The sequence below is a fragment of the Vollenhovia emeryi genome, unplaced genomic scaffold (assembly GCF_000949405.1).
Source record: "Vollenhovia emeryi isolate VEMERY1.0 unplaced genomic scaffold, V.emery_V1.0 DF939260.1, whole genome shotgun sequence".
Taxonomy (NCBI): domain Eukaryota; kingdom Metazoa; phylum Arthropoda; class Insecta; order Hymenoptera; family Formicidae; genus Vollenhovia; species Vollenhovia emeryi.
Genome location: NW_011967106.1, coordinates 321,303 through 348,383, shown reverse-complemented (window position 1 = coordinate 348,383; position 27,081 = coordinate 321,303). Strand labels below are relative to the sequence as shown.

General features: G+C 42.0%; 1 protein-coding gene across 5 annotated transcripts in view; it reads right to left on the bottom strand.

The window, feature by feature from the left end:
* The window catches only part of LOC105559697, a 44,782-nt gene that overhangs the window by 8,254 nt on the left and 9,447 nt on the right, over positions 1-27,081 (bottom strand). The window contains exon 1 of one of the 5 annotated variants that reach the window (XM_012008199.1): positions 14,206-16,069. The exons of the other annotated variants lie outside the window; for them this stretch is intronic. Within the exon in view, the coding sequence (XP_011863589.1) occupies positions 14,206-14,771 (566 nt within the window). The 5' untranslated portion in view covers positions 14,772-16,069. Of the gene's footprint in view, positions 1-14,205; positions 16,070-27,081 lie in introns of those variants that run through there. 5 annotated transcript variants of the gene reach the window in all.

Here is a 27,081-nt window from a genome sequence, read left to right as displayed (position 1 = left end):
GAGGGAGAGAGAGAGAGAGAGAGAGAGAGAGAGAGAGAGAGAGAGAAAGATATGATGCGGACTTCGGAGTTCGTTGCACTCGCGTTCACTGCGCTTTATAGATGCGGATATGTATTTCGCGGTACCAATTCTGAAAAGAGCTCGAGGTTCTTCCTTCGGCGTTGGAGAACGCTGCCTTATTGCCGATTAGATAAGAACGTCCATTTTCCATGGTAGACCCCAACCATATTATTAACGGTTATTAACGTTATCTCTCAACGGTTATCTATTTCGGTTGCCCAAAACAATTATAAGCGCGAAATAAGCCGCTGGGCTAAACGACAAAATATTGTTAGATATAAATAGAATTCAATTAAAGTAATTTCTTTATGGAAATCCCTCCCTTTTAGGAAATTGCCACGTGTGGAAAGCAAGATCGTAAGACCAAAGTCTGGCAATGTTTACCGAAAGATTATCGCCATGGAGTCAAATTTTACGCAGATGTTCCGTGAGCGTCGAGGCAACGATTTAAAGGTCCAGATCAATACAGAAATCACTCAGGTATCGAAGAAGACTAGGTTCAACGGCACTTATCGAGCTGTAACTGTCAGCCCAAAAGAATACTCAGGCTCTCCTTTCGTTGCGCTTATACCTTCCTTTTTCTCGTTCGCAGCTAACAGGTGGTCAGCGCAAGCTCGCTTTTACGCACTGCGTAATTAATTCACGGACGTGTGCATAATCAGAAGTCGTTTATTCAGGTAGCGCGTTCAACGCTTCGTAAAATATGTCGCGATACATAAATTGCCTTATAGATGCGCAGGGAAGTGAAACGATGTCAAAGTACAATGATACCGATATCTTTGAACGAACAAAATGACGTCAACAAAGAGGGAGGGAAAGAGAGACGGTGGTACGGGAAGCGCGAGGGGGGAGGGCAGGCAAGGGGGGAAGGAAGAAACAACGAGAGGTGCAACGTGAGGAGCGGAAGAATGCCCGCATATTTTCGCCCTCCCCGAGTCACCTTTCGGCAGCAGGTAGTTTCGCTTAGGGGGACGCTTTGGAAACCCTCCTCTTCTTCGGAAACGCAGGATGATGTCCCTCAAGTGCACCCGCAGAAACTCGATAACATCCAGCGCATTCTTGCCACACTGCATAGGGCCTGCGTATGAAGATCGAATTTTCGAAAAGGCGCGAGAACGGCGAGCTACTCAGGGCCAGTTTCACCAACGTCGGTCAACGTCTACGACGAGATTTTACGGTGTAAGATCGAAGAAAATGACCTACCGATTACTCGCCTCGCGTTAAACTATGGTCAATTCTTTTAAATCTCAAGCCAACGGCACACGATACTATTTTTCCATACTGGATTGTTTACGAGAACCAATCGGGATGCAGAGTTTTATATCAGGTGACTTAAGACTAAAGCCAACGGCACACGATATTATTTTTCCTACTGGATTGTTTACGAGAACCAATCAAGATGCAGAGTTTTCGATCAGGTGACTCAAAACTGAATCCTGATTGGCTCTCGTAAGGAATCCAGTAGGAAAAATAGTACCGTGTGCCGTTGACTTAAAAGTCAATCAGCTCATTACTGAAAAGTTATAGGTATAGCAATGATTTCGTGCTATATTTATAACGGTGAATCGGTGAATATGCATTGTGTTCAGTGATAATCCACCGATTGATTTTTGGAGAGTACGTTTTAAAATCTTATTGTTATAGGCACCGCGTAACTGGAGGCCCATCTAGTCCCTGTCTCTTCTTAGATAATAACATAGAACATGACAAAAGTGACTAATCTCCGCACTGTGAGAAGTATGTGCAATTGCATACATAATGAGTGCGCAATTGCACTATTAATGACGGAAACATATGAGTTTATGCACTTTTACAAAAATTTGTTTCTTTATACTCTTCGTCGTGTAAATACTTGTTTATATTTGACGGGAGAAAATTGCAATAATTACAACATTACACAAAAGCAAGTTGTTTAAGGTAGTAATGTTACCTGCAAGATATAAATTTACTGACGTATACTAACAGGAAAAATCTTCAGGGTAGCCAGCGATAATTAACAACGTCAAATTTGTTTGACCGCATCTGGCAATTTTTATGTTTAAGCATCGCTACGTTTCGAGCATGGGTTTCGGTCCATTTTAAGCGGTCTGAGAATATAAATTAAAGATCTACAAATTATTACATAAACAAGTCCGAGATATTAAGTTAACAGTTACAAAAACTAGAATTGTTAGTGGTATTACCCGAGTATGTAAATGTACACCTTTAATAGCTGGTCCCGACATTACCTACTACAATCAAGTTGCACTGTTACACGAAACTCTGTTTTTACAGAGTGCGGTTAGCGCAGGTGTCCTTGAAAAACTAGCCCTTACTTCGTAAAACGCGTTTCTCGCCGGGAAATATTCAGATAAAGGCACGCGGCGGTCGATTATCGAAACGGGCCGGTTGCGAAACGCGATAAGCGGCGAGTCGGTTCGTGGCGCATCGATTCCGACGATCGCGAATATCGGTCGCGACCGGCGCGCGCGCACACGTGCGTCGCCCGCGCGCTGTATATGCGTGTGTCGTGCAAATTGCCGCCTCCACGAAGGAGAGCGCGCTCCGCGCACTGTGGTCTCGCGCGACTCGCGGTTGACGACCCCGCCGTTTAAAACAATAGGTACCTACATTTCGCAGCTCGTGCTCCACCTTTCACAACCGGTCGTCTCTCTTTCGCGCGCGCGCGACTATGAACTTTCCTACCTCCGCGATAGCGAAAGCGAGGGGAGAAAGCGCGACCGTCCGGTGGGCGGCGCGCTTTCTTGGAGTCCCGCGAAAGCACGCGAGACGGGAAAACACACCGTGGTTCCGCGAGCGGTGAACGGCGACGGCAATGGGGGCCTCCGCTGCGATCGCGTCGTCGATCGCCTCTCTCGCTTCGAGATCGCGAGCTGAAAGAACGTGGGTGCGTTATCTCTTCTAAATCACGCTCACCGTTCCAACGGCGGAGTCCGCAGGCTGAAAGCTCGACGAGGAAATGCGCTCCGCAGCGCCGCGCGATTTCTTGAAAATCCAATAAGTCGACGGCTCCGACACACATGGGCAAATATAGATATATCGACGTCGCGCCGGAGTTAGTCCGCGAGAGAGAGGAGAGTTTCGATTCCTTGGAGTCCGCGCGAAGCTATTTGCAGGACATCGGTACCTCAGCCGCTCTCTCGTCAGCTTGCTTCGTAAGATAATTTGCCCGTGCGCGCGTATACACACGCGCATCGACGTAATTTATATCTTCATTAAAACGTTCCCACGACGTTTCGGGGGCATCGTTCTCGCGCCGCGGTCGTGCACCATTATTATTAGATCGTCGCCGATGAAACCGCGCCGCAACTGCGCGAACGGGAGGCGTCGCGTTAACTTACGCGGCCGTTAGAAGTAGGCCGAAACGATCCGATCGCGCGATCCGCCGGCGCAGCGCCCGCGGTCTCTCTCTCTCTCAAACGCCACGCGAGATCGCGCGGAACAGACGGACGGAAGATCCGCGACGAACAACGCAAGAATGCACTCGCGCACGCACGCACGCACGACTGTTCTCGCCAACGACGCCACTTCCACTTGCACTTTTCACCGAGAGCCCCTTTCCTTTTCTCTACCGTTCTCCGCCCACGCTCTCCGGCGGATGCAGACTGATCGGCCGATCGGTCGGGCCGGTCGGTTTCGCGGGGGCTCCCCCAACGGCCCCAACGCCGTCCTCGCTCTCGTCAGGTAGCGAGCGAGCGAGGGAGGTCACGAAAGGTCGCGCGCGTCGCGACGTTACACAACGTCGTGCCCGCTTCGATCGTCCGAGGCGAGGTGTTTCCCTCGAAAGAAGCGGCAGCTGCCGACGAGGGGATGCTACGCGCACCGGCCCTCGTTCTACTCGATCGACGCACCTCGAGTGCGGCGCGGCGCGGCGCGGCGCGACGCCTGCCTCTCTCTCCCCCTCAAGGCTACGACGAAGAGGAAGACGCGCGGAACGGCGAACGTGCATCGACCACGGTGCGGTATCGGGGTCGAGAGTTCCACGACCGAGAGCGGGCCACCTCTACCTACCTCCTCTCCTCAGTCGCGGCGACGACGACGACGGCGGCGGTAGCGGTAGCGGCACGTCGCTCTCGCTCTCTTCTATCAGCAACGCTTACCTACCACGCGCGCACGAGAGCGACGTTCTCGCGCGCTCACGATTGGCCGACGTACTGCCGCGTCACGCCGAGCGCGTCGTCGAGCGTCGTTTCGCCGCTCTCGGAGCCGGCTGACTCTCGGAGTTGCTCCGGCTACCGCTCTAAGCTTCTCTCCCCCGGTGCTTCGCGACCCAGCGGCGAGGGCGACGTAGCCTTCTAGCCTCCTCGCCCTGGCTTCCAGCCTCTTAGCTTCGCGCGCTCCGAATTCTTGGACCTCGACCGTCTTAGAGATGAATATTATCGGGGCTCTTTGGCTCGCGGGACTTTTAGTATGACCTTTAGTGACCCGGAATAATGGCCTCGGGTGAAAATTACTAGACTATTTTTTTCAGATATTCTCTCCAAAAGTCAATCGGTGGATTGATCACAGAAAACGGTGAATAGTCACTGATTTGCAGTTATAAGTACGCCACTGCAATTTTCAAAAATTGTTACGTACAAAAGTTACGTTTTTTGGTTTTCGGGAATATCTCAAAAAATATGAGGCAAATAAAAGATGTTTCAGACAAAAAATATTCAAATTAATTAGTAGAAAAAGATGATACAATAAAAAAAATAGGGCGTTTTATTCACGCACTCACAAATTTTCAATAATTGGAGTACTATTGCAACAGCATATTCCTGAGATCAAATCAAGTAAAAAAAGTCCTGTACTACTTTTCCCTCCGACAAACAGTTATTGAGATATCATAAGCTAAACATTAAAAAAGTTATAAATTTTCTCTTGAATATCTCAAAAAGTATAAGGCAAATCAAAAATGTTTCAGACAAAAGTTGTTCATATTAATCAGTAGAATAAGATAGTATAATAACCAATAGGGGATTCCACTTAAAAAATTGAAGGTGACCTTCAAGCAACTATTCTAGGTTAAATTAATGACACCATCTTATGTCCCCTTCAAAATCATATAACTTTTACCTGAAACATTTTTCTCGATCTGGCCTGCCTGACGAAATATTTCCGATTGTCGATAAAAATAGACCTTGTATATGTATACAAGGTATATGTATACAGGGTATATGTATTCCTGTATATGAAAAGGAACCGAGAAAAGAAACTGCGAAAAGGTTGTTAATCCCGAGAAATGCGCAAGGAAAGTTTTGTATATTCCTGTATCACTTGATCTGCAATATTGGTCCAATCAATTAAGATTAAAAATCTGATCTTGTAATCGTGTGGCGAACGTGGCAGAGAAATGTGTGCTGCTTAGGAAACAAATGACTGAGAAGATCCGAGTTCAAATCCATCCACGGATACCGTTGGTTTTTTTTCGGACGCTATTTCTCTCTCTCTCTCTCTCTCTCTCTATCTCTCGCGGAGAGAAGAGGAAACCACGTTGTGAGACCCTGCTGCACAAATCCCTGTCCCTTAGGAAAAGGGAATTGGCGAGAGGTCAACACTCTCACTGTAAAAACTCACTATTGCGAATACACACAAAGAGTCTCGAATGGAGGCAATTTGATGTGAAGGCCAGGGCATACTTGGGGTCTACTTAGAACTTACTTGGGGCCTACCTTGTCCGCCAAAATAGTTACCGATTGGTAGGTGGTTGCGTTGCGTGGCGATCTACGCGTGTCCTCGTGGAATTTGGGGGTTGGAATGCGCCTAGCACCGCTGCTTCACTACAGCGCTGTATAAGTATGGGGACAAAGACGGAAGAGTTGCGGGGAACTGTGAGCAAAGGATTGAGATAAGAAAGTCAGGGGCAGGGGAACGATTTTCACAATAGAAAAACAGACTTTCTAGCAGCGTTTACCCTCGAAGAACGTCCGGCATAACACAATGAGGAATGCATATCCTTGGTAGGAAGCGCGCACACGCGATATAAAATATGCGTTTCGCCTTAGCGTTGCACAAGCGGATGACCATTAGGTAGGGGGGATAACGCATACCTCAAAACCTTCAAGACGCCTTCGACGAGAAAGAACGGAATGGATATGCGTTAGAAAGGAATAATATATACAGCTAGAAGTCAGATTTCCCATATTGCCATTAAAGAGTCTACCGCAGGTCTCGTCTCAAAAATGTTGCAAACGAAAGAGACGCAGCACTTTCATTCAGTGCAGTATGCGGATGACCATTAGGTAGGGGGATAACGCATACCTCAAAACCCTTTAAGATGCCTTCGACGAGAAAGAACGGGTGAAAGAATAGGTGTTAGAAAAGAATGTATTCAGCTAGAAGAAAGTCAGATTTCCCATATTGCCATTAGAGACCTACCACAGGTCTCGTCTCAAAAATGTTGCGAAAAGCGACGCCGTTCTTTCTTTCAGAGCAGTATTTTTTTGTGATTCTATTTTACATCGGTCGTAACCTTTTAAATTTATCGCATTTTGGATAGTTCCATTGATTTATTTGTTTATACACTGACAAAAAAAATTTTTTAACGAAGTAAATAGATGTACTTAAAATTTTTTTTACTAAAGTGAATATTTATTTTATTTAAATAAAAATATCAAATTTAAAGTAAATCTGTGTATTATATTAAGTCGATTAATTTAAATCATTACATTTTCTACATTCAACTAAAGATTTCATGAGATAGAGAATACTATTTATTAAGTGAAATCATTGTTTTTGTCAAATAAAGTAAATTTTTTAAATTTAAAATTATCTACTGTTTGATATTTAAAAAATACTTAAATTAAAGAAATGCATGTTTTAATTTGTTTATTATTTTTTAAATTTAAGTTAATAAGCTATGAGGAGCCACCTAATAAATAATTTTCTTGAGTAAAATAATTTTTTTTATTAAGATATTTTTTTTTATCAGTGTAGATATTCAGCAATAATGTCTCTCTCCTAGTTGAGAGTTAATTTTCCCTTAAAAAATATAATAAAACGCTAACATTGGGGGGGGGGGGAGAAACGAGTAGAAAAATATTTTATCCTTCTATTCGTCTACAACGAAATCTGCTACAAGTTAGAATTTTTTCCGTTCCAAGAAATCGACGTGCATCCTGGCATCTTGCTGTGCAAAGCCGGAGGTTCAAGGTTGCTAGAAAAGTTTGGTGAAAGGAACTCAATTCTCGCTGAGACCCCGCTTGACTAGTCCACAGCAAATCCGCGTCGCGCGTATTAGATGCAGTTTGCATAAATTAAAATAAAGCGCGTGCTCGTACTCCAGAGGATTCTGAGTAGCGCGTACCTGGTCGGCGTCATTGAAAACGATTTCAACAAAGTCGAGGATGTCCCGCAATCAACCGACATGTTGAAGACGATTCCTCGTACATTCTATGTTATCATCTCGCTAACTCTTATTTGTAAAAGCTATCCCAAGCGATGAATGCGCGCGACCGTAACATCGACACGCTGTATTTCGGTATGGGGCGTAATGTATGAAGAAAAAGAAAAAGAACTATGTCATTCTTGTCAACGTATTTATCTGTCGGAGACGGCGCGGAACGCGAGGAGGGAAACCTCGATCGAAGTCACGCTATTATTATTGACGTTGAATCGGTTACGAGAGAGCTCGAGTCTCGTTCTTGTCTGCGTTGTCATCGTCGTCGTCGTCGTCATCGTCGTCTCGACCTAATTCGCGGATACTCGCGCGGAGGAGCAATCGGTCCCCGATGTGTCCCTGAGCGTCAAGGACGCGTTCTCGTGCGCGTTGGTGCACTACGAGCGTACTTCGCCACTCGTCGAGATTAACGCTAGGTTACAGCCGGCTGCCAGCTGAGATCGAGGCGCAGATCCAAGCGCAAAGATCGTCGCCAACGACAAAATGATATGTTTATTTTTCCCTCGGCAAACGTACAACTTCGTGCTCACTTCGTCTAAGCTCTGAAGAACCAAAGACTCTTCGTGAATGAATCTCAAGTTCTGTTCAAATCACGAGGATGAATACGTGGCAACAAGCTTTGTGAATTATTTAAACATCAGTTAAAAAATTTTTTTATTTAATTTATAGAGTTCTGGCTGTTTTCCATATAGGGTCTTACGATTCTTGATACAAAGTTTCAAAAAAAAAAAGACCTGATGTTTCAATACGTGAAAGTAAAGTGCCAACGGTACACGATACTACTTTTGCAACTGGATTGCTTGCGAGAGTCAATGGATTGAGCCTTAAGTTAGCTGATCTAAAGCTATGTATCCTTATTGACTCTTGCAAGAAATCCATAGGAAAGATTGAATGCCGCTGGCTTAAGAATACCAAAGTGTAAAGACGTGGGGCCAACATTTGATTTACATTTTCAATGCGAGAATTTATCGTAATTTTTCTGTTACTATCAGAAATTGAATCTTACTTTTTCGAGAGAATTGTAGAAGCGTTCTCCAGAAAGTTTGTTAAACAAACGTCAGATTGTTGGACAAAATTTTTTATCCTTGAGAAGTTTTTCCCTTCTTTGATTTTTATTTCCAAAGACATTAAAAATTTCAGTTAATACAAGCTTTTATATGAATTTTAGAGCAAGCATTTGAAATTCTTAATAGTCCAACACACCACCATACACACTAGAAAAAGATTCTATTCTTTTTTAAAATACATTATTAAAACGATTCAAGAATTTCTTCAGATGTTTGGTTCGTCTTAAAATGTGCAACGATTGTAAGATCGCTTGTTCTTCTCTTTTTTTCTCGCATCATAAGATTCCTATGCTTCCTCTTTTATCTTCTCTCCTACGCTTCTCTTTCATCTCCTCACCTTTATGAGACTTGCACACCCCCGTTGTCTCCACTTCTCGTGCTTTAACCCGATTGCTCGGTTTCACCCTTACGCATTCATCTATCTGAACAATATCCTACGATTAGTGTCGTAAAGATCGACGAAAGAATTGATTTTGCTAAGTGAAACAGGAGTGCAAACGTAGTTGCAGAAACATGTCGCAATTCTCTGTTATGTGGCTGTTCAACTTTGTGCTCGATCGATCGTTAGGTCGACAGGCGTTAGAAGTCCAACAGTATACGATTATGCAAGTAAACATAATCGCGGCTTCTTCGAAGTTAATACGTGAATACAAAGGCGTTGTTTGAAATACGTTCTCTTTTGTGAGACGGATACTTTATGGAAAATTTATTGCGCGGACAGTCACAAAAGACAGCCTTACCGCAAACTTTTTCCTATTTCTAACAAACATCTTTTAAATTTAGATTGTTTAGATTAACTAATGATCCAATTATCAGTTCCTCGCCTTTCAAATCAAAACGAACAAAGAAATAAAAAAGAAGGTAAAAGATTCCACCTTTGGAAAATAATAAGTTATTGAATGGCATCCGAGAATATAAAATATGTAAAGACCGATGTCTATCAATTCCAAATTCTCAAAACCAGTCAACAACAGTCTCCATAAGACCATGAGCTAAAATGATTCTTCAAGGCCTTTGAATCTCAAGGCCTTGAAGGCTCAAGGACGCGCAGAATTGTCCAACTCTCCCTCTTCTCCCACCTTGGCGCTCCTCCTCTTTCTTTCCACGTTATCTCGTCTTGCCTTATCCGTGCGATGGACACAGTTCGTTCTACAAGACACACCGATATATCACGAGAAATGGGATGACGAAAGGAGGACGTTTGATTCGCGTTCCATGTTACGCGTGGGTTAAACCGTCGATGGTGGAATCTGCGGTGGCTATACGTGCACTAAAGATACTCGAAAAATGTTCCACTTGACCACATTGCGATTGATCACAGCGTCTGGAATTTTCCGGGATTAATTTATCAAATTGACCAACATGTCCTGTCAAATAAGGTATCACTGGTCGGAATATAAATTCAATTTTCACAGACTCAATGAGAAATCGTGGTTTCGACTTTTAACCTCCCCCCCCCCCCCGCTTTCTTAAAACGTCTAATTTCGGCCACGCTAGATAATAAATTTATGTTATATTTTAGTAATGTTTTAATAATAACTGCTTTTAAAAGTGCTCTCATTTCTAATCACGCGATACGATAAGGTATCGATGTTCCTGTTTTGAAGATTGACGAGCGAGGTTTCTCGATCATACTCTCGTTCAATATCGAATCACCGTCTGCATCACTCTTTGTGCAAGACCGTACGCATATTTGAATATACCATTAGTTTAGAATGTGTGGCACGAGCGATAATGTTTTCTTCGATATCGATAACGCGCGCCAACGCAACGATCACGGAGTCGAGGCTAAGACTAGATGTATCACATAATTTATGTGCAACGAAACAGTAGTAGGATGAGTCAACCGTATCGATCGAAGTGTATTTCAAAATGCTGTTGAAAAAAAGGTTAAACATTACTGCTACAAATGCAAGGGAAAGTATTATGCTTCGATTATTATAATAAAAGACTACATTTTTTTATATTAATACTGGAATTACATTCTATAATTTTATATACGTAAGCTGTAAATTATATGGGGTCTGTTAAATCTGGAATATTTTTACACATGAATAGCAAACATTTTTCGATGAATTTTTTCCGACATCAAAATACCTCTATAAAATCAAAATTTACGATTAAATTAAAAGATATAGACGTTTAGAGAAATTTTAACAATTGGATGTTTCTTGTTCAGCTCAAATATATTTTTAGAGTTTATGTAGTTTCAGTCTTAACTGGAAATGGAATACATTTCTTCCTTTTATTTAAATTAGTATATTCAAGACTGTATGAGAACGCATTTGAAATAATTAGAACTATTTAGAATCAATTAGCATCTCATCTTCGTTTCTACATTCGATGTTTTTACCTCCGCGAACGATTTAAAGAAAACCAATACTTGTTACTAGAATTCCTTTTATAATTTATATAGAACTAGAAATCTTCTTAAAAAAATCGATTAGTGAATACTAACAATAAAAATAAGAAAATTCTCGGAGGGCAAAAAGGAGACGTTGCGTGAACCTGGTCTCAGTTTGTCCTCAACATTTTGTATATTTTAATGAGCAGAAATATTTATTCAACCGTTATCTAGATATTTTGTCAACTTTGTCAACTAATGAGAATATTCTTAAAAGTCACCAGCAGTAATTAACAACATCAGTGATTTTTATTGACCGTATCTGGCAATTTTAATAATACAGAAAATTTATTGCGAAAAATATTATCTCAGCCGGGGCTTGAACCTGGACCTCCCTTCCGAGGCGTGCGAGTCGTAAGGATGGTGTATGCGTGTAGAGAACCGTGCGGGACACATAAGGCTTGTTTTCTGTTCCTACACTGGTGAACTAGTGCAATAAATTAGAGTAAGACAAGTATATTTTTTTCTCATTCTAGCTTACTGCATTAGTTCACCAGTGCAGGTCACAGAAAACAAACCTATAGAAAGACGTGAGAGTGGTGCGTGGACAGGTGTGCGTGCGTAGAGAGGCGTACGGCGTAAGGCGAGAGCTTACAATTTCCATATACCTGGAAGGGGAAGGACGACCACCGAATTGGTTCAGACAACCGCCTAGAGTAAAGAGAGGTCCAGGTTCAAACCCCGGCTGAGGTAATATTTTTCGCAATAAATTTTCTGTATTATTAAAATTGCCAGTCAATAAAAATCACTGATGTTGTTAATTACTGCTGGTGACTTTTAAGAATATTCTCATTAGTTGATAAATATCTAGATAACGGTTGAATAAATATTTCTGCTTATTAAAATATAAAAAACCAACGGTACAAGATACTATTTTTCCTACTGGATTGCTTACGAGGGCCAATCAGGGTTTAATGTTGAGTCACCTGATCTAAAACTCCGCATCCTGTCGCATCGTGTGGTAGTGGCTCTAACACCGACAATGCATACAGATGATAAGACATCGAACCACTAACGCACCGAGCAGGATATCCGAATTCTCTCATCGGCATTAGTTTTTCCGACGTATCCGGCTGAAGGTTCGCGTGGACGCGAGCGCGAGAAGCAACGTGGAACTTCTCTTATGCATCGAGAAGTCACGACCTCGGGACCGGCAAGACACGATATATCATTCATACACGGCCGACTAACAATGAGACTAAGAATCTTTTATTATTTATCAATGGTCCATTCAGTGGACTATTAATTTGTTAGTCTCTTCCGTCTTTATTGAAAACCGGGATAAAAAAAATACCTAAAAGTATTTGTAGTCAGGTCGTTCACAGAAAGGTAGGAACAAGTGGAGAATAAAAACCTTACTGAAATGCCATATTCTAATTTTAAGCCTAGCACACAAAAAAATATCTCTATTTTTATCGCAGCAAGTTTTCTGCAGTTGTACCTGCTTTTCGTTGGATGCTTTGAAGGTCTATCGCATTTAGTCGTGCAGAACATCGTCAAGGACAATGCAAGGATTAGAATAACATAGAAAGTACAGTTTGTATATAATACAGTAAAGTATATATAGGCTTACACTTACTCTCGATCTCGTAGTACAAAAAAAATCTCGACATTTCCAGGTAATGAGATTTTGTATTTATAAAAATACTTTTCATAAGAATTTCAGTGGAGTGGATTATGTACCCTCTGCTACCAAATAGAGAGAGACGTATACATATATAAAATTATATAATTATATACAAAAATATATAAAAACCGTAAACCATGTTCCTCAAGCGTAAAAATAAACGTCTCGATTTAATTTATCTGAATTGTATCAAACATGCCTTTAAAACATTTATTGTCGCGTTGGTGATGTTAGAAAATTTGTGATCATTATAGCCAGGAAAAAATTTGAGGCGTCACAGAAGGCTACGATAATCCGTTATCTTGGTTACCATTCAAATAGAAAATGAGGAGCAACAAGTTTCAAACACGTGTGGGAACAAACAAAGTTAACCGAACACAATTTTTTTAAATGTTCGAAAATTGGATAGGTATAATCGCTCTAACGATGAAATAAATTATCTTTACATATATTTGTACTTGTTTGTAGGGGTCTTCCCGGGATTTTAGGCTGGATCACAATTAAAACTCGCCCGAAATAATAATCAGAGTTTATTAGAACACTCGAACAATCCGATGTACAAGCTAATATAAGAGCCTTTAACGTTTCGCTTTACTTGAGTCTCTTTGTCAGAATGTCTTCGTCGATCGGCACACGGTGTATATATATTTGTCGTCTTCGCCGTTACCTCCCGATCATCCCGTTAAATCACGCGACCGTCACATCGCTTTCAAAGACGAGGAACAAGGGAAAGCGATGAGTCGGGCAAATAATAAAGTATCAAAACAATATTTCACGTCGAACGGTTTCCTACATGTTATTAATTTTTTTCTGGGAAAACATTCGAAAGAAATCAATTTATTCTGATCTTATACTCGTAATTCTAAAAATTCCGATCAAAATTTCCCTCTTCCCGTGCTGTAAATTAATATTATTGCGAAAAATATTATCTCAGCCAGGATTCGAACCTGGGACCTCCCTCAATCCGGGGGGTGGGGACGGGCGTCTTAATCAGCTCGACAACTGAGGCTGAGCGTGGGATAGCTCCTGTACCGCACACATGCTACGTACCGTTATGTGTGCGCACGTATGCAGCACGTAGCATGTATATGCGCCACCCCCATTCCTACCTCCACCACCGCTGTAGCGATGTGGCAAAAGTTCTCCGACACTAAACATAAAGAGGACTGAGTAACAAGTTATGGATTCATCCCTCTGTCGATATGTGTTATTCAGTCCTCTTTATGTCTGAGACCATTTGGAGATTCATGATATTAACGCGGATAGAGGAATTACGTCACATAGTGCTCTGATCCTCTAAGATATGCTTTATTCGGTCTGAACGAGGTTTACTGAGGAAGACCCGAAGAAGGGTCAAAACGTTTATGCTATTAAAGAGAAATTTTGATTCTATATTTTGAGAACCGAGTTCCATTCATTGTACGGCTCACGTTGGTACTCTCTCCTTTCTACATATTTTATTTTTGGGAGCCTTTACAACACTTTGGAATATGAGTAAAGAAAACTGAAGCAGCGTTAAGTTTCCTTGCATTAAATTTTCTTAGTTCACATCTTTTACGTAACATTAATTTTTGTTTTACAAACATGCTATACGGGGGAATAGAAAAGCCGTAAACTTATTGCGAGAGGAAAACTTACGGCGAGCACATTGAATAAAAAAACTTACCGAGCGTTATGTACGTGCACAAGACCAACCGCCATTAAAAAATATTCTTGTGTATCGAACTTCGGCCTTTTTTTCTTTTCGGCAAATTCTTGAATAGAGGCGTTTTTTGCACCACTGCTATCTTCGCCATCTTCGTTCCCGTAACTTCTTTTACCAGCACGTTGAGAACCCGATGTACTATACATGGCCGCCATGATCGCAATTTTAGAACGCGCTGCTGCGCGTTTCCTTTCCGCCTCGTGCAGCAATTTAAAACAAGGCTCCACAATTATCGGCACGTCTATCGTAGGTACCGCGCCCAAGCGCAGGCGGTTCCTCTTCTGATTACCCTGCATGATCTGTTCCCTACTCTCATCCTCGTAAAATTCTTCCTGAAAGTGCCTGGAGCAGATTCTTGCTGTTTTGATGTTGAACGGCGGCTCCCCGTTTGGCAAGGGCTCACGACCGCACGCGCGTACCCATAACTCGCGTAATTCCGCATTGTGTGGGAATCGGTGGTACCGCACGGACTGCTTGCGGGTCCGACGATGGCTGTTGCGGCATGTAGCTACTGCACACTGCGGCATCCTGAACGGCGCGATCTCCCTCTTATCGTCGTCGAAAACGATTACCAAGAGGCGCGAGAGAGCAGGATGACCACTGAATCTGATGAGACACGCGCACGCACGCTCACGCACATAAACGCAAGAACGCGAAGAACGGAAGAGCGTAATGGCGAACGGCGATGGACCGGAAGTAATTCTTCGAGATTCGCGGGAGACGAATTGGTGACGAACGATGAACTATAGATGGTCGTCGTCTCCGACTCTTTCGTCCTTGGCTTCTCTTCGGAAAGCTTGATATGTCCGAGAAAAAGCTGCCAATCCGACTGAGTCGAGATGGTATTCTTTTATGAACAGTTACCGAAGAGCCTCGATAAAACTCTGACGGAACCCCGAGCCAATCATATCTAAATACGTAATACGTATACGACGCCCTTTGGAAGGTTGTCCATAGGATAAAAATGAAGACCGAAGGGGGTGTCATGTGCCTTTCGACCTGACAAAGAAACGAGACGAGACGAGGGATGGAGGGAGAAGACCTTGAAATTGAAGAAGAAAGGGAAAACCGCTGGGGGCGTTCACTTCGAGGCCGAGGTTGTGCTCTTTCTAATCTTTGAACCCGAAGTTTTCGAGAATGGATATTGTGGGGGTAGCAGAAGCTGGACGAACGGTAGAACGGAGAATTAACACGTGTATAGAGTCGAACAGGAGCGAGAGAAGGGGAAAGAGGAGGGTGGGAAGACGAAGGAGGGTGAGAAGGAAGAAGGAAAGACCGAGTGCGTAGCGTTCGCGAGAGGTGTCGCCTGTGTGCTCACGTCACTTCAATTGGCCCATGTTTCCGCCAAGATGGCGTTGTTGGCGAACGCCACAAGCCGGCCGGCGGCACACGAGATCCAGTGCGAATAAACGTGGTGAACGCGATCAAGAGGAGGACACTGTGAGGCAGACAGAAAGAGCAAGAGAGAAAGATCGCGCGACTCACCTCTTGCGACGGACGCTGGCGCCGGAAGTTGGCGCGTATATGTTAGGAGGACGAGAACGAAGGAAGCGAGGGGTGGTTGAAGTCATGAGGAGATAAGACCCAAACGCATTTATCTCGCGTGATGCGACGCGACGCGACGTGACGTGACGTGACGATGACTGCGACGATGATGACAGTGGTGATGGCGACGTCGGCGTCGATGTCAACGATGATGACGACGATGACTACGACGACGACGACGACGACGACGACGACGATGATGATGATGATGATTATGGCGACGACGACGAATTACCCGCGCTCGCGGCGCTACTTCTCCGAACACTGGTCTCTTGCTCTGATCGGTCCGTAGCGCAAGAGGTGGCAGGCAGCTAGTGGCAGCTGCGTGTACCTCCGTGCCTGCGTGAACCCGGTGAACCAATGGTCGTGCTCCACCGTTGCCGTCGCGGCAGGGATGACGAGGACGTCGTGGAGGGGGCACGCACAACCTGGGGACTGGGGTTGCAAGGAAACTGCCGCGCGCGCGAAGGCCGTCGACGAAGGGGACGTCGGCGGGGGGGACGTGGGGGAGGAACGGCGGGAGGTCACCGCTACCATGTACGGTCCTTTAGGGGGTTCACCACCCCTCGTGGCGCGTACGCCGTCGCACGGTCTTCCACGCTTATCCGACGCGATCAACTACTATCGCGGACTTGCCTTTCACTCTCGCTCCCTCTCTCTGATGTTCTTATGTATCACTTATAGTTTTCACTTTACTGTTCATCCCTTCTTGTTAGTTTCTTCATTCGCTATCTTCTTCTGCTTTCTTTCCTTATACTCTTTCATAACATTTGCGTATTTATTTTTAGCACTTGGGAACGTGAAGAACTCCCAAGCGTAATAAGTGGATCATTATGGTATCATTAATACTGGCTTAATGTCACTATCGTGTTTGTACTCTTTTGACTTTAGTCTCTGTACAGTCTTTATCGTTTTTCACTTTTGTTGGTATTTTTATATTGATCTGTCCTTTATTTTGATCTCATCGTTTCGTAATGAGGCGACAAGTACAACCTTTCGAAAAATGCAAAAATCAGACCAAGATTTTCGCTTTTACTGACGATTAAGCTATTGTCCGTTCATCCAACGAGGTTGTAGAATTTATGCGAAATTAACTTTATTCCATAAGATATACACTACACTAGGAGTCACGTCACAAACTCAAATTTTCGTTGACTCTCGGATGATGGACGATTGTCTCGTTACATTTTTGTTTATCTCCCCTCCACGAATAATACCATAGGTTGTCACTTTTACGCTGTCGATTCCGAATATGATATACATAATGTTACATTCGTCGTTATTTCTTTCCAATTATCTTACGCCAACAGAGGTATCATCGCTAAATAAATGTCTTTAATTTCTTCTTTTTCATGCTACGCTTCTTTTGTCTTGTCCGCAAAAGTATGTAACTGAATACTGTCCTATCCGAGAATATCTCCGTTATCAAAGTTTACGAACACGACCGACTCATCACTTAAGCGACTTATACATGTTACATTTTTTTTTCAATAACTATTATTACAATGTGAATTCATTGCAATTATAATTTAAGACTCTGTTATTAGGTATTTAAATACGAAATGTATAAGTATCGTTGTTTCTTAGCAATTAATTAATACATATAACTAAGTAGATTTTCTTTTTATCGTCACGAATTTATTATACAAATTTACTTATATTGTATATTCGTCGCAGTCTTTCTTACTTTATTAATCTTTAATTACTTGGAATATTTATCCTTGTTTTATGCGACTATCGTTTGTAGTTTTTCCACATATACTAGTTAGTACAATTAGTTTCCACATTAATTGCTCTCAACGGAGATGCCAGGGTGTATGTTTAAATAAAAGCAGCTATCTGTCTTCTTTTGTTTTCCTTTTGTAGCACAATATCTTTTTGTCGCTCCATTCGTCTGAGTGACCTCAAGTCCTCCCCTTCGCGAAGCGTGTTGAGTTACGCGCCGTTCCTCTAGTCGTTCACTCTCGACGATTATTCGTAATACGAATACGACGGTACTGAGAGAGAGATGAAGTCTTTGCCGACGCAGTAACCGTTGTGTTGACGACCAGCGATTTAATCATCGCGCACTCGATAAGTAACGTATCAAGGTTTTCTGTCTGGCATAACGAAGGAAACTTCTCCCTAATGCAATTACAAATCGTAATTAATCTGTAATTCACCATTCTAATCTACCAGAGGGTAAAAATATGAATGCGTATTTTAATCGAATGAAATCTTGAAGTTGTCAAACTGGTTACCACCTTGTGTTACTACTCTACAAATATTAGAGCAAAGTCCTCTATTATGAGATAGGATTCTAACGAGATAGTAGGTTTTCAACGTCCAAATTCAATCACAAATCCTTTTTCGCAACGATTACACGATCTAACAATCAATTCTCCACTAAACAAATTTCACTCTAAGGGCAATAAATTCACGGTGGAATCAACAGATGATGTCTATTAATTTAACAGAAACCCCGCTTTCTCATATTAGGGGCCTATCCTATAAGGGACTTTCCTATAAGGGACTTTCTTCTATATGATTTTATGTTGGATCAGGTGGTACGCCTTATCACTATGACGGCATTTCTTCTAATATCGAAAATCTCACATACACGATCAAATTAATTAACAATCTATATAAAAAGTAGGTTTATAATAGTAAACAATTTGCGTGTTAAAACAAATGTAAAAAATATAATAATTAAAATTAAATTTGTTTACTATTTATTGATAATTTCATGTTTTGTAATATCTAAGGTTGCATGGAGTTTAATAATTCAGGAGATATCGAGAGGACGAGCTCCCGAACTTCGATAGCGTTAAAATCTCTCGCTGTCAGAGTGACCGAGAACGATTCTCACACTATTAGTACGGAAACCTATTACGTCATAAACCAAATATCATTTCTCTCATTGTCACCGATCATGGTATCTATAGTTAATGTTTGCGTGGTACAAAAAAGAGGAAGACAAATTGGATTATATCTGAAACTTTGTCGGTGGTTAATTGCGATAACACAGAATCTATTTCAACGAGTACATTTAAATCGATTTTAATTTTTTCAGTGGGCACGTGTCAGTTTTTCCTACATTTTCCTGCTTATGCGATCTATTTTTTATTTTTAGAGTACATGCCAAACGGCGTTTTATCGAAACCGTCATTACGGTTTGGAAAAAAAAACAAAATTATGTTTCAGTTCCTGCCAATGAAGAGTAAAATAGAAATAGAAACAATTTAGACATTTTTATTTAAAAAATGAAATTGTTAGACGAGATCAAAAGTAGATCGTCTAATGTAGAAAATTCATTAATTACATATTTCTTGTAGTTTATACCTTCGAAAAGATAAACAGCACAACAAATCCACCCTTTCTCTCCCCCAAACCAATTCACTATATCCGCCATTGTCTCGAGGCTTTGTTGATAAATTATTGGCGTTATTGCTTCCTCGTAATGCAGGCAGCCGAGAGATCGATCATAAAAGGAATGTCCGAGCACAGCTATGTGAACGTAAAACGGGGAGGGACTCAAAACTGGAACTTTAAGAGGAGACACCTCTTAAATTTCATACTTGTTGTCAACTTATTGCTATAATTGTTTCATTACATTAAAAATAGTTATATACTATGACTAGTGATAAAATCAGTAAAATGACCAATGTCAAAGCTTGGTTATGATGATTGAAATGTTAATACTGGAATTTTATATTTTATTGTTTAAATAACGATAAAGAAAGTAAAAATAATTCTTAAAAAGTATTTACTTAGTTATAATTACCCCCCAAAATATCTGCTATAATAATTATAACTGAGATATCATTGTGTGTTTTATGTAGAAAAAGTCCTCTATTATGAGATAGGTTTTTATACGAGATAACAGGTTTTCAACACCCAAATTCAATCACAAATCTCTTTACGCAATGATTACATGATCTAACAATGAATTTTCCAACTCCTAAACAGATTTCGCTCCAGGGGCCATAAATTCATGGTGGAATCAACTGATGATGCCTATTAATTTTTAACAGAAATCCCGCTCATAATAGAAAACTTTCCTCTTTGTATAAGACGCAGTTAAATTTGTTCAAATTTTATTTTCCCGGAAATGTTGCACTGGTATCACGGTTTTTCTCATGTGATCTCGAGTAGAGAACGATTTGGAGGAGTCTTCGTGGAGGCTCCGCCAAGAGCGTTTTTGCCATCCTCGTTCTTCTTCTTCTCCTCCTCCTTTTCCACCTTCCTACTCTTTGATCGCTCGCGTGGGTCTCCCGATCGGAGCGAAGGGAAAAAGACGTTGAAAGAAGCGAAGAGGAGCGGCCGAGTACAGAGGAGGTCCACTTGGCCCCAGTGTGGTTCACCAGGCGGCCGCGAAGGCTTTAAATAAAGACAGACTGATTTCCGGCAGTCTTTCTCTCTTGCCTTCTCCCGAACGTGAAACTCTCTTGGCTTCTTCACTCAATCGTACGAGTCTCGACGCGAGCTTCAGGTTCTTGCTGCGAAGTTTTTTTTCTCGAAAAGCACTTCAATCGTGACATTTCTCTCGAACATTAATCCGCATTAAGCTCATGAATTATTTATTCAGAATTGCTTAAGTAACTTGAGTATTTTCAAGGAAAATTATTTCCTCTTCGAAAAACGGAGATTAGTTTAAAGTAACTGGATTAGTATCATCGCGATCTATGATGAAATAAACATATTATTTTAGTTTTTCTATGCACTTTAGTATAATAATTACCAAAATCTTGTGATTTTATCTTGCGACGTATCGACAAGGTGCTCTGTAATGGTCCTAGATAACGGCGAGCCTAGGCGACGCCCGAGAGCTTTCCCTATCTACAGTTATCTGTATGGTACCCGATCAATTTGAGTCATTCGGTTTGCTGGGAATACCGGCGGACCAAAACAACGCCGTCAGAGTTCCTTCGGATACCTGGTTCCGCAAATATCCAGAGGCCTGCGCCTTGTTTCTATCATCGGCTCTCCTCGTAGCCCTACCCTGGGTATGTGACCACAGAGAGAAAGAGAAACGGAAAGGGAGGGGAGGGAGGGAGAGAGACAGAGAGAAGGGAGCTCCATCATTCGCGTCTCTCTCTCTCCTTCTCTTGCTCTCTCTTACTCTCATAGTCGACACCCGAGCACTATCCTTCTTTGCCCTCTCGTAGCTTTCTCCTATCCATGACTGTTCTCGGCTCGACTCTGCCCGCCGCCGCTACCAGCGGTGCGCCGCCGCGAAGCACAGCTGGCGCAAGAGGCATCGACAGAGTCCCATGGCTACCAGACGCTTGCCTGGAGAACAACCAAGGATGGATGCGCAGCTGCGATGGACGAGGACGAAGTGGGGCAGGTCGAAGAAGAGTCCGTGGAAAACAGAGAAGCGATATCTTGCACGGCGGGGGTAAGCAGACGAGCGAGCGAGCGAGCAAGGCAGACGGGCAAGGAACCACCAAATACCGAGGAACTTTTGTCCTAATGCGCGTCATTTTCCTCGAGCAATCTTTCGCGTGCGCGAATGAATGTTTGGACATTTTGCTTGATTACACGTTCAAGCGAATTCGAATTGATCAGCAGAGAGACATGATACAAACGGATGAGTCGGACTTTAAATTAAAATTGATTTTATTTAATCTGTACCAGTCCATCTTTGCAAAGTCGCCGGGAAAAGGATATGCTCTTATGCCCCTGCGTCATGTATTTTCAACAAACTGCGAGATTCTGGATTTAATTACTTTTCCAAATGAAATTATTGAGACAAGAGAGAAGAGTCATCATACTTTTCCTAGATATCCGCATTTGTGTTGATCACAGATAGCAACAACAAGAATTCTTGATAGAAGACACTCTTTGTCGTCGAGAGGAAACAAAGGATCGACCGTGAGTCGAAACGTCGACGCCTTTCTGCAATGCTTACGCAATACTTTCACATACTAAGGCGATTAACTATAACGATCAAGCAGGAATTAAAATATTTCACGTCACAGTCCTGTTATTATAATTTACGTAAATGTGCATTTAACTTAAACGTGCGGCACGGTGTCGTGTGTTTGTTGGACGGCCGAGAAATTATTCTTGTAATTAATATGGTATCTACCTCGACGACAGTTCGTGCACCTGCGGCGAAAATATACAGCTGCGACTGTATCGACGTCGTCTTTACTCTATTATACGAGCAAGTTTCGCAAGGACAACTATTTGACTGAAAATTCTTTTTTTTCTTCCATCCAAGGGCATATTCTATTGCATTTACAAGAGATATCACATACAGAAATAGGTGTAAGAAGCAGTGTCATTTTTCTTTTCTTTCATTCTTTCTCCTTTCCCTCCTTTCTTTGAATTAGAAATCGTCTTGAAACATCTTCACAATACGAAGTGTGGTAAAACGAAATCAAGGCCTGATTTTGCAAGGACAACTGCCTGACCCAAAATGTTTTTTTTTCTTTCGGGTCGGCGCATATTCTATTGTAGGTACAATAGACAATATAATTCATACGAAAATATAAGAAACTGTGTCATTTTTCTATTCTTTCTTCCTTTCTTCCTTTCTTCCCTTTTCAGAGTTGAAAATCGTTTTTCACCTACAATACACAAGTTTGACAAACCGACACTAAGGTCTGGGTTTCTTCAACGTCAATTAAATTTAACCTTGGATTGACATAAGCTTCATTTTCTACGACGCTAGAATGTATAAATCACCCCAAATGTCTATTCTCGAGTTCTTTTACGTTACTTGCACTTGTAGAAATTAAAAAAGCGTTGAATAATTTAGGCTTAACTTTTTCTCCCCTTTTTTTCTTCTTTTCCTATTTTTGATAGAGAAATTATTCTCTTTTAAAAACTTCGGCTTTCTTCGAGTCAAATGGTTTTATGTTTAAAAGTTTACAAACAAAACGGAACAGTTAAACGTTCTGTTTTTTCCACTCAAAGAAATCACATTTTATTTGATTGGTGCGAATGAAGATTTGTCATTGAATTTGGATGTCGAGAACCTGCTGTCATATTCGAAGCTTATCTTATAATAAGAAACTTTCCATTGAGTATGTGTTCTACCTGTGCCCAAATTTATAAGAAAAGGTACCAGTGACCTCTAGTGTACACATATGAATGGTCATTGTAAACAGATGAAAACACACGAAAATTTTTTATAGAAATTATCTTATCACTGGACAATTAATAATTTATGTACCGTGACGGTAAATAGGCAAGGAATGAGAGATAAAGAGATAATGACGAGTGAGAACGCTCGTAAATCGCGTAATAGATTTAAAAGAGAATACTGATAAAAAAAGAATAGTCTTCTTTTGTTCATTTTATCATCCATAAAATCTGATCCACAATGTGCTCTTTGTGATTAGATTCTATTTTGTGTAAGCGAATCAATACGCTGAAAAAATTTGTTAACAACGTACGATTGTACAATGTACAATTTGTCAACTAATTTTTTTAAGCGAATTTATTGGCTACAAAATAAAATATTTTTAGATGCACTTTTTTGCATATTAATATGGGTCTGCATTCGAAGATTCCTCCCACAGAGGCCTAATGCTTTTTCGAAAGTTTTATTGGGTTGCTCATTACGAACAGAAGTAGTATGATATGTTTGGTACACACGGATGCGCTAGGTGGTTCACCCCTTTCTTCCCCCCCCCTCTCTCTCTTTCTCTCTCTCCTCTCTCCCTTGAGAGATAAGCACTCACGTGGTTCCTCTGCTTTCTACATCTCTTTCTCTTCTCGCCTGCGCTTCTTCTCACCGTTGCCGGTTGCGAAAGAGCACGAGAGGAAAACAGATGAAGAGAGACAGAGAGAAGGCCGCGCGGACGAGAGCGAAGAGGGGAGATACACCCTTCCTTGAGGTGGGGTCCCGGCCACCCCGCTGCTACCGCTTCGCTGGGATCAATACCCACCACCCCGACCAAAGTCCAAGCCACCCTCTCCCTTTTCCTGCGCGTCCGCTCTGTCTGCCTTCAAACCTGCTAAGTCGCGCGCTCGAGTCTCCAGGGAAGACTTCCACGAGCGGTCTCTTCCAGGCTTGCGCTTCTGCGATCCGGCCGATCTAGGGATCGTTTATTCACGACCCAGGTCGATCGAGTCAAACCGTTCTGTCCTTTCAAGTTGGTACCGAGCTAAACTCCCTTTCCGCCCACGTTGTGACGCCACGACGCAACGTCGACATTAACCTCGTTCGACCTGTTGCTCGCATGATGGAAAAAAACGAATCCACTTAGCGATTTAGGTCTTCGAATAGAACGATAGCGAGGAAGACTCCTCATGGATAGTTCATGTGCTCTCGAGAGCCCAGCTTCATTCCGGATTATTTACACAGCGATACGGGATGAAACACATGATGGCCTTTCAGATCCGCCGATGTTAGCGGCAAACAGTGACTCGTGTTACTGTTCTTTGTTGTACCACAATCAAATGTGTACTAATCTCGAAGATATATATCTCCAATCATATAATTGATAAAACAAATGAATATTCGACACCGATATATTATATCTCTATTTGGGTATTGATTTTAATCGTAAAGTATGTATGATTTAAGATGCATCTAATAATTTATGATATTAAATTAAAATGGCGCAATGTCAGCGGAGACACGAAATTTCGATTTTAACGCGCGGAGAAGAAACGAAGTGTAATATTCCGAAACAGCATCAGCTACGTTGCTACGTTACAGGTACCTGTTCTCAACGGATGAATAAAACTGCCCTGTGTCGCTTGGCCCTTATACGTTCAAAAATTCGTCAACATTCCATTGATTTCTCGCTGAAATCTATTTAAACTGGAAATTACTGAGGATCTGGTTTTACATTCGGGTTTGACGAGTAACAGACGAGACTCCGCGTATGCCTTCCTGCTTCGTAAGCGCATGAGAGGCAACAACTGGTACAAGAAATTATGTAAACAAAATTAATATAAATAGAAAATGTAAATGAGGCTCCTATACAAAACAAACGAAAGTTAAATTAACAAAAGTAATGTTTAGAGAACGTTTAGGCAATGTGAGCCGTCACCCGTTGATAATGGTGTAAAAAATGTTCAATTTATTGCCGAAGAGGGTCGCTTTCGCAGACCGAAACGTACAATTGTATTTCGAGTTTATGTGGTTTTTAGATTAAAAATCTGTTAATACCAATGCGATATTTATAACAATTTTTTTACACCATTTTCAACGGGTGACGGCTCACATTGCCTAAACGTTCTCCAACATTACTTTCAAAAATTAATATAAATTAATCCTCCGGTTAACCCGAGAAAAGCTTGATTTTGATTCCGAGTATTTTGCGTTCAACTTTAATAAAGTCGAATACAAAATACCATAAGAATTCTAACGACAAGCGGAACATCGTAATAATCATTGTTAGCTTTCTTAAACTTTTCTCTATGGTTTCTATTTTAAAGAGGGATTACAAAGAGGGAACTACAAAATTATGCCTACAAAAGAATCGAGCGTAACGTATCATATTCTCTAAACGTTGTGTCTCAACATTTGTCATGTCGACACTCGACGAACGAAGAACGTCGAAGATCTCGAGGATATCTGGCATTTTGTACGCATTTGCAACGGCATAGGCTCGTTTCGCTTCGGGAACCTGCTCTATCTGGCTCTCGTTATAGCGGCGGTCACGGCGGCTGCGGCGGCGCGAGAGGGGTCAGAGTCCGTTCGGAGGGCGACGAAATTACGAAAGGGATCGCCGGAGGGGGCGAGCGTGCGAGAGAGAGAGATAGAAGACGGACTGAGGGTGACTTGATCCGAGGGTGGCGGCGATGCTGGTTGTGACGGTGATAGTGATGGTGATGGTGGTGGAAGTAGTGGTGGTGGTGGTGGTAGTGGTGGTGGTGGTGGTGGTGGTGGTAGTTGTGGTGGTGGTGGCTTTGGCAGTGCGCGATGATAGCCGACGGGTACCGACTGCCGGGCCTTTGGATCACACACGGAGAATGACGTCACTCTCCGGCGTTACCAAGATACCGAGGTTCAGATGGCGAAGAAGACGCGTCACCGCCGCCCAGCGGTCCTCGAATCTCCAGGACGATTAATCGTAACTGGAACTTACGATCCTTCGTAATTCGACAACGATACTGCGACGAATCGTCGTCGAAATTAAACAGACGCCTAAAATCTGGCAAAAGTAAACAGGATCCTCTCGCAGCGCGAAGCTGGTATCTGGTTCATTTTGAAAAATTAACTTCTTTAACTTTAATGCCCGATGGGATTTGTTCATTCGAGAGTTACAGATAATAGAATTATAGTTCCGGTGAAATTGCCACAAAATGTTAGTTCCAAATCTTCTTTTGGACTTTTTGCCTCGAACGCTCAACAATGAAAAAACATTTCGGTCATACCTTGAAAATTTGACACACTGTAGAAAAAAAAGGGAAAACAATTGTAGAACTATAACTGTTCTCCATTTCGAATCTTTTGGAGTATAAAATACTTTCAAAAGCACTTCCTCGAAAGAAAACTGCTATTTCATGTTCACTAACGAGCCGTTACCAGCCATTTGCTTGTGCAGTTTCTAATCCGGGAAACCCAACAGGGTCTATCTATAAATTATTTCTTTCTTTTGGTCGACGTATCCGCCTTGACGGAAGTATTCATTTCATTCAACAAATATTTTATTGTACCTTTCAATATTTAATTTTTCACGCAGTTAATATCCCATGTAACCAATGGGACATTGTGTAACGTTCCGACAAATATCAATCTCATGAATTCGTTAAACACTTAAAAAGTAACTCGATTGTTATAATCTAAATTTGCACAAAACAATTCCGCTGTGACGGTGGAAACACTTTCTCGTAGCAAGAGAAAGCTTTGAACTTGGAAGATGAGAATAGGTACCGCCATAGTGGTACCGTTACGTACACCCCTATGAACGGATCGAACACAAAGAGATACGTGTGCGTGTGCGTGTGCGTTCGCGTCTATGTGAAAAAGTGCGCACGCCACACCCAAATACCCTGTGTGCGTGTGCAGTTAAAACTCTCGTCACTGGCTATGGCATCTGGTTATGGTCGCAACCTTCCCCCAGGAACTTCTGGACAAAGCCTTTTCCTTTTCCTTTTCCTCAAGGTAGATTGGATCGTTGACAAACCGAAGGTCACAAGTTCGGTCAAAATGGCCATTTTGAACATGAGAGAATCTAAATAATAATATTGTAAATCTATTCTTTCTTACATGTGTGCTTTCTCGATCTGCTATTAAACTAATAAGATCGAGTTCAACTGTCTTAAATAACATTGATGAAATCTCTCTCTCTCTCTCTCTCTCTCTCTCTCTCTCTCTCTCTCTCTCTCTCTCTCTCTCTC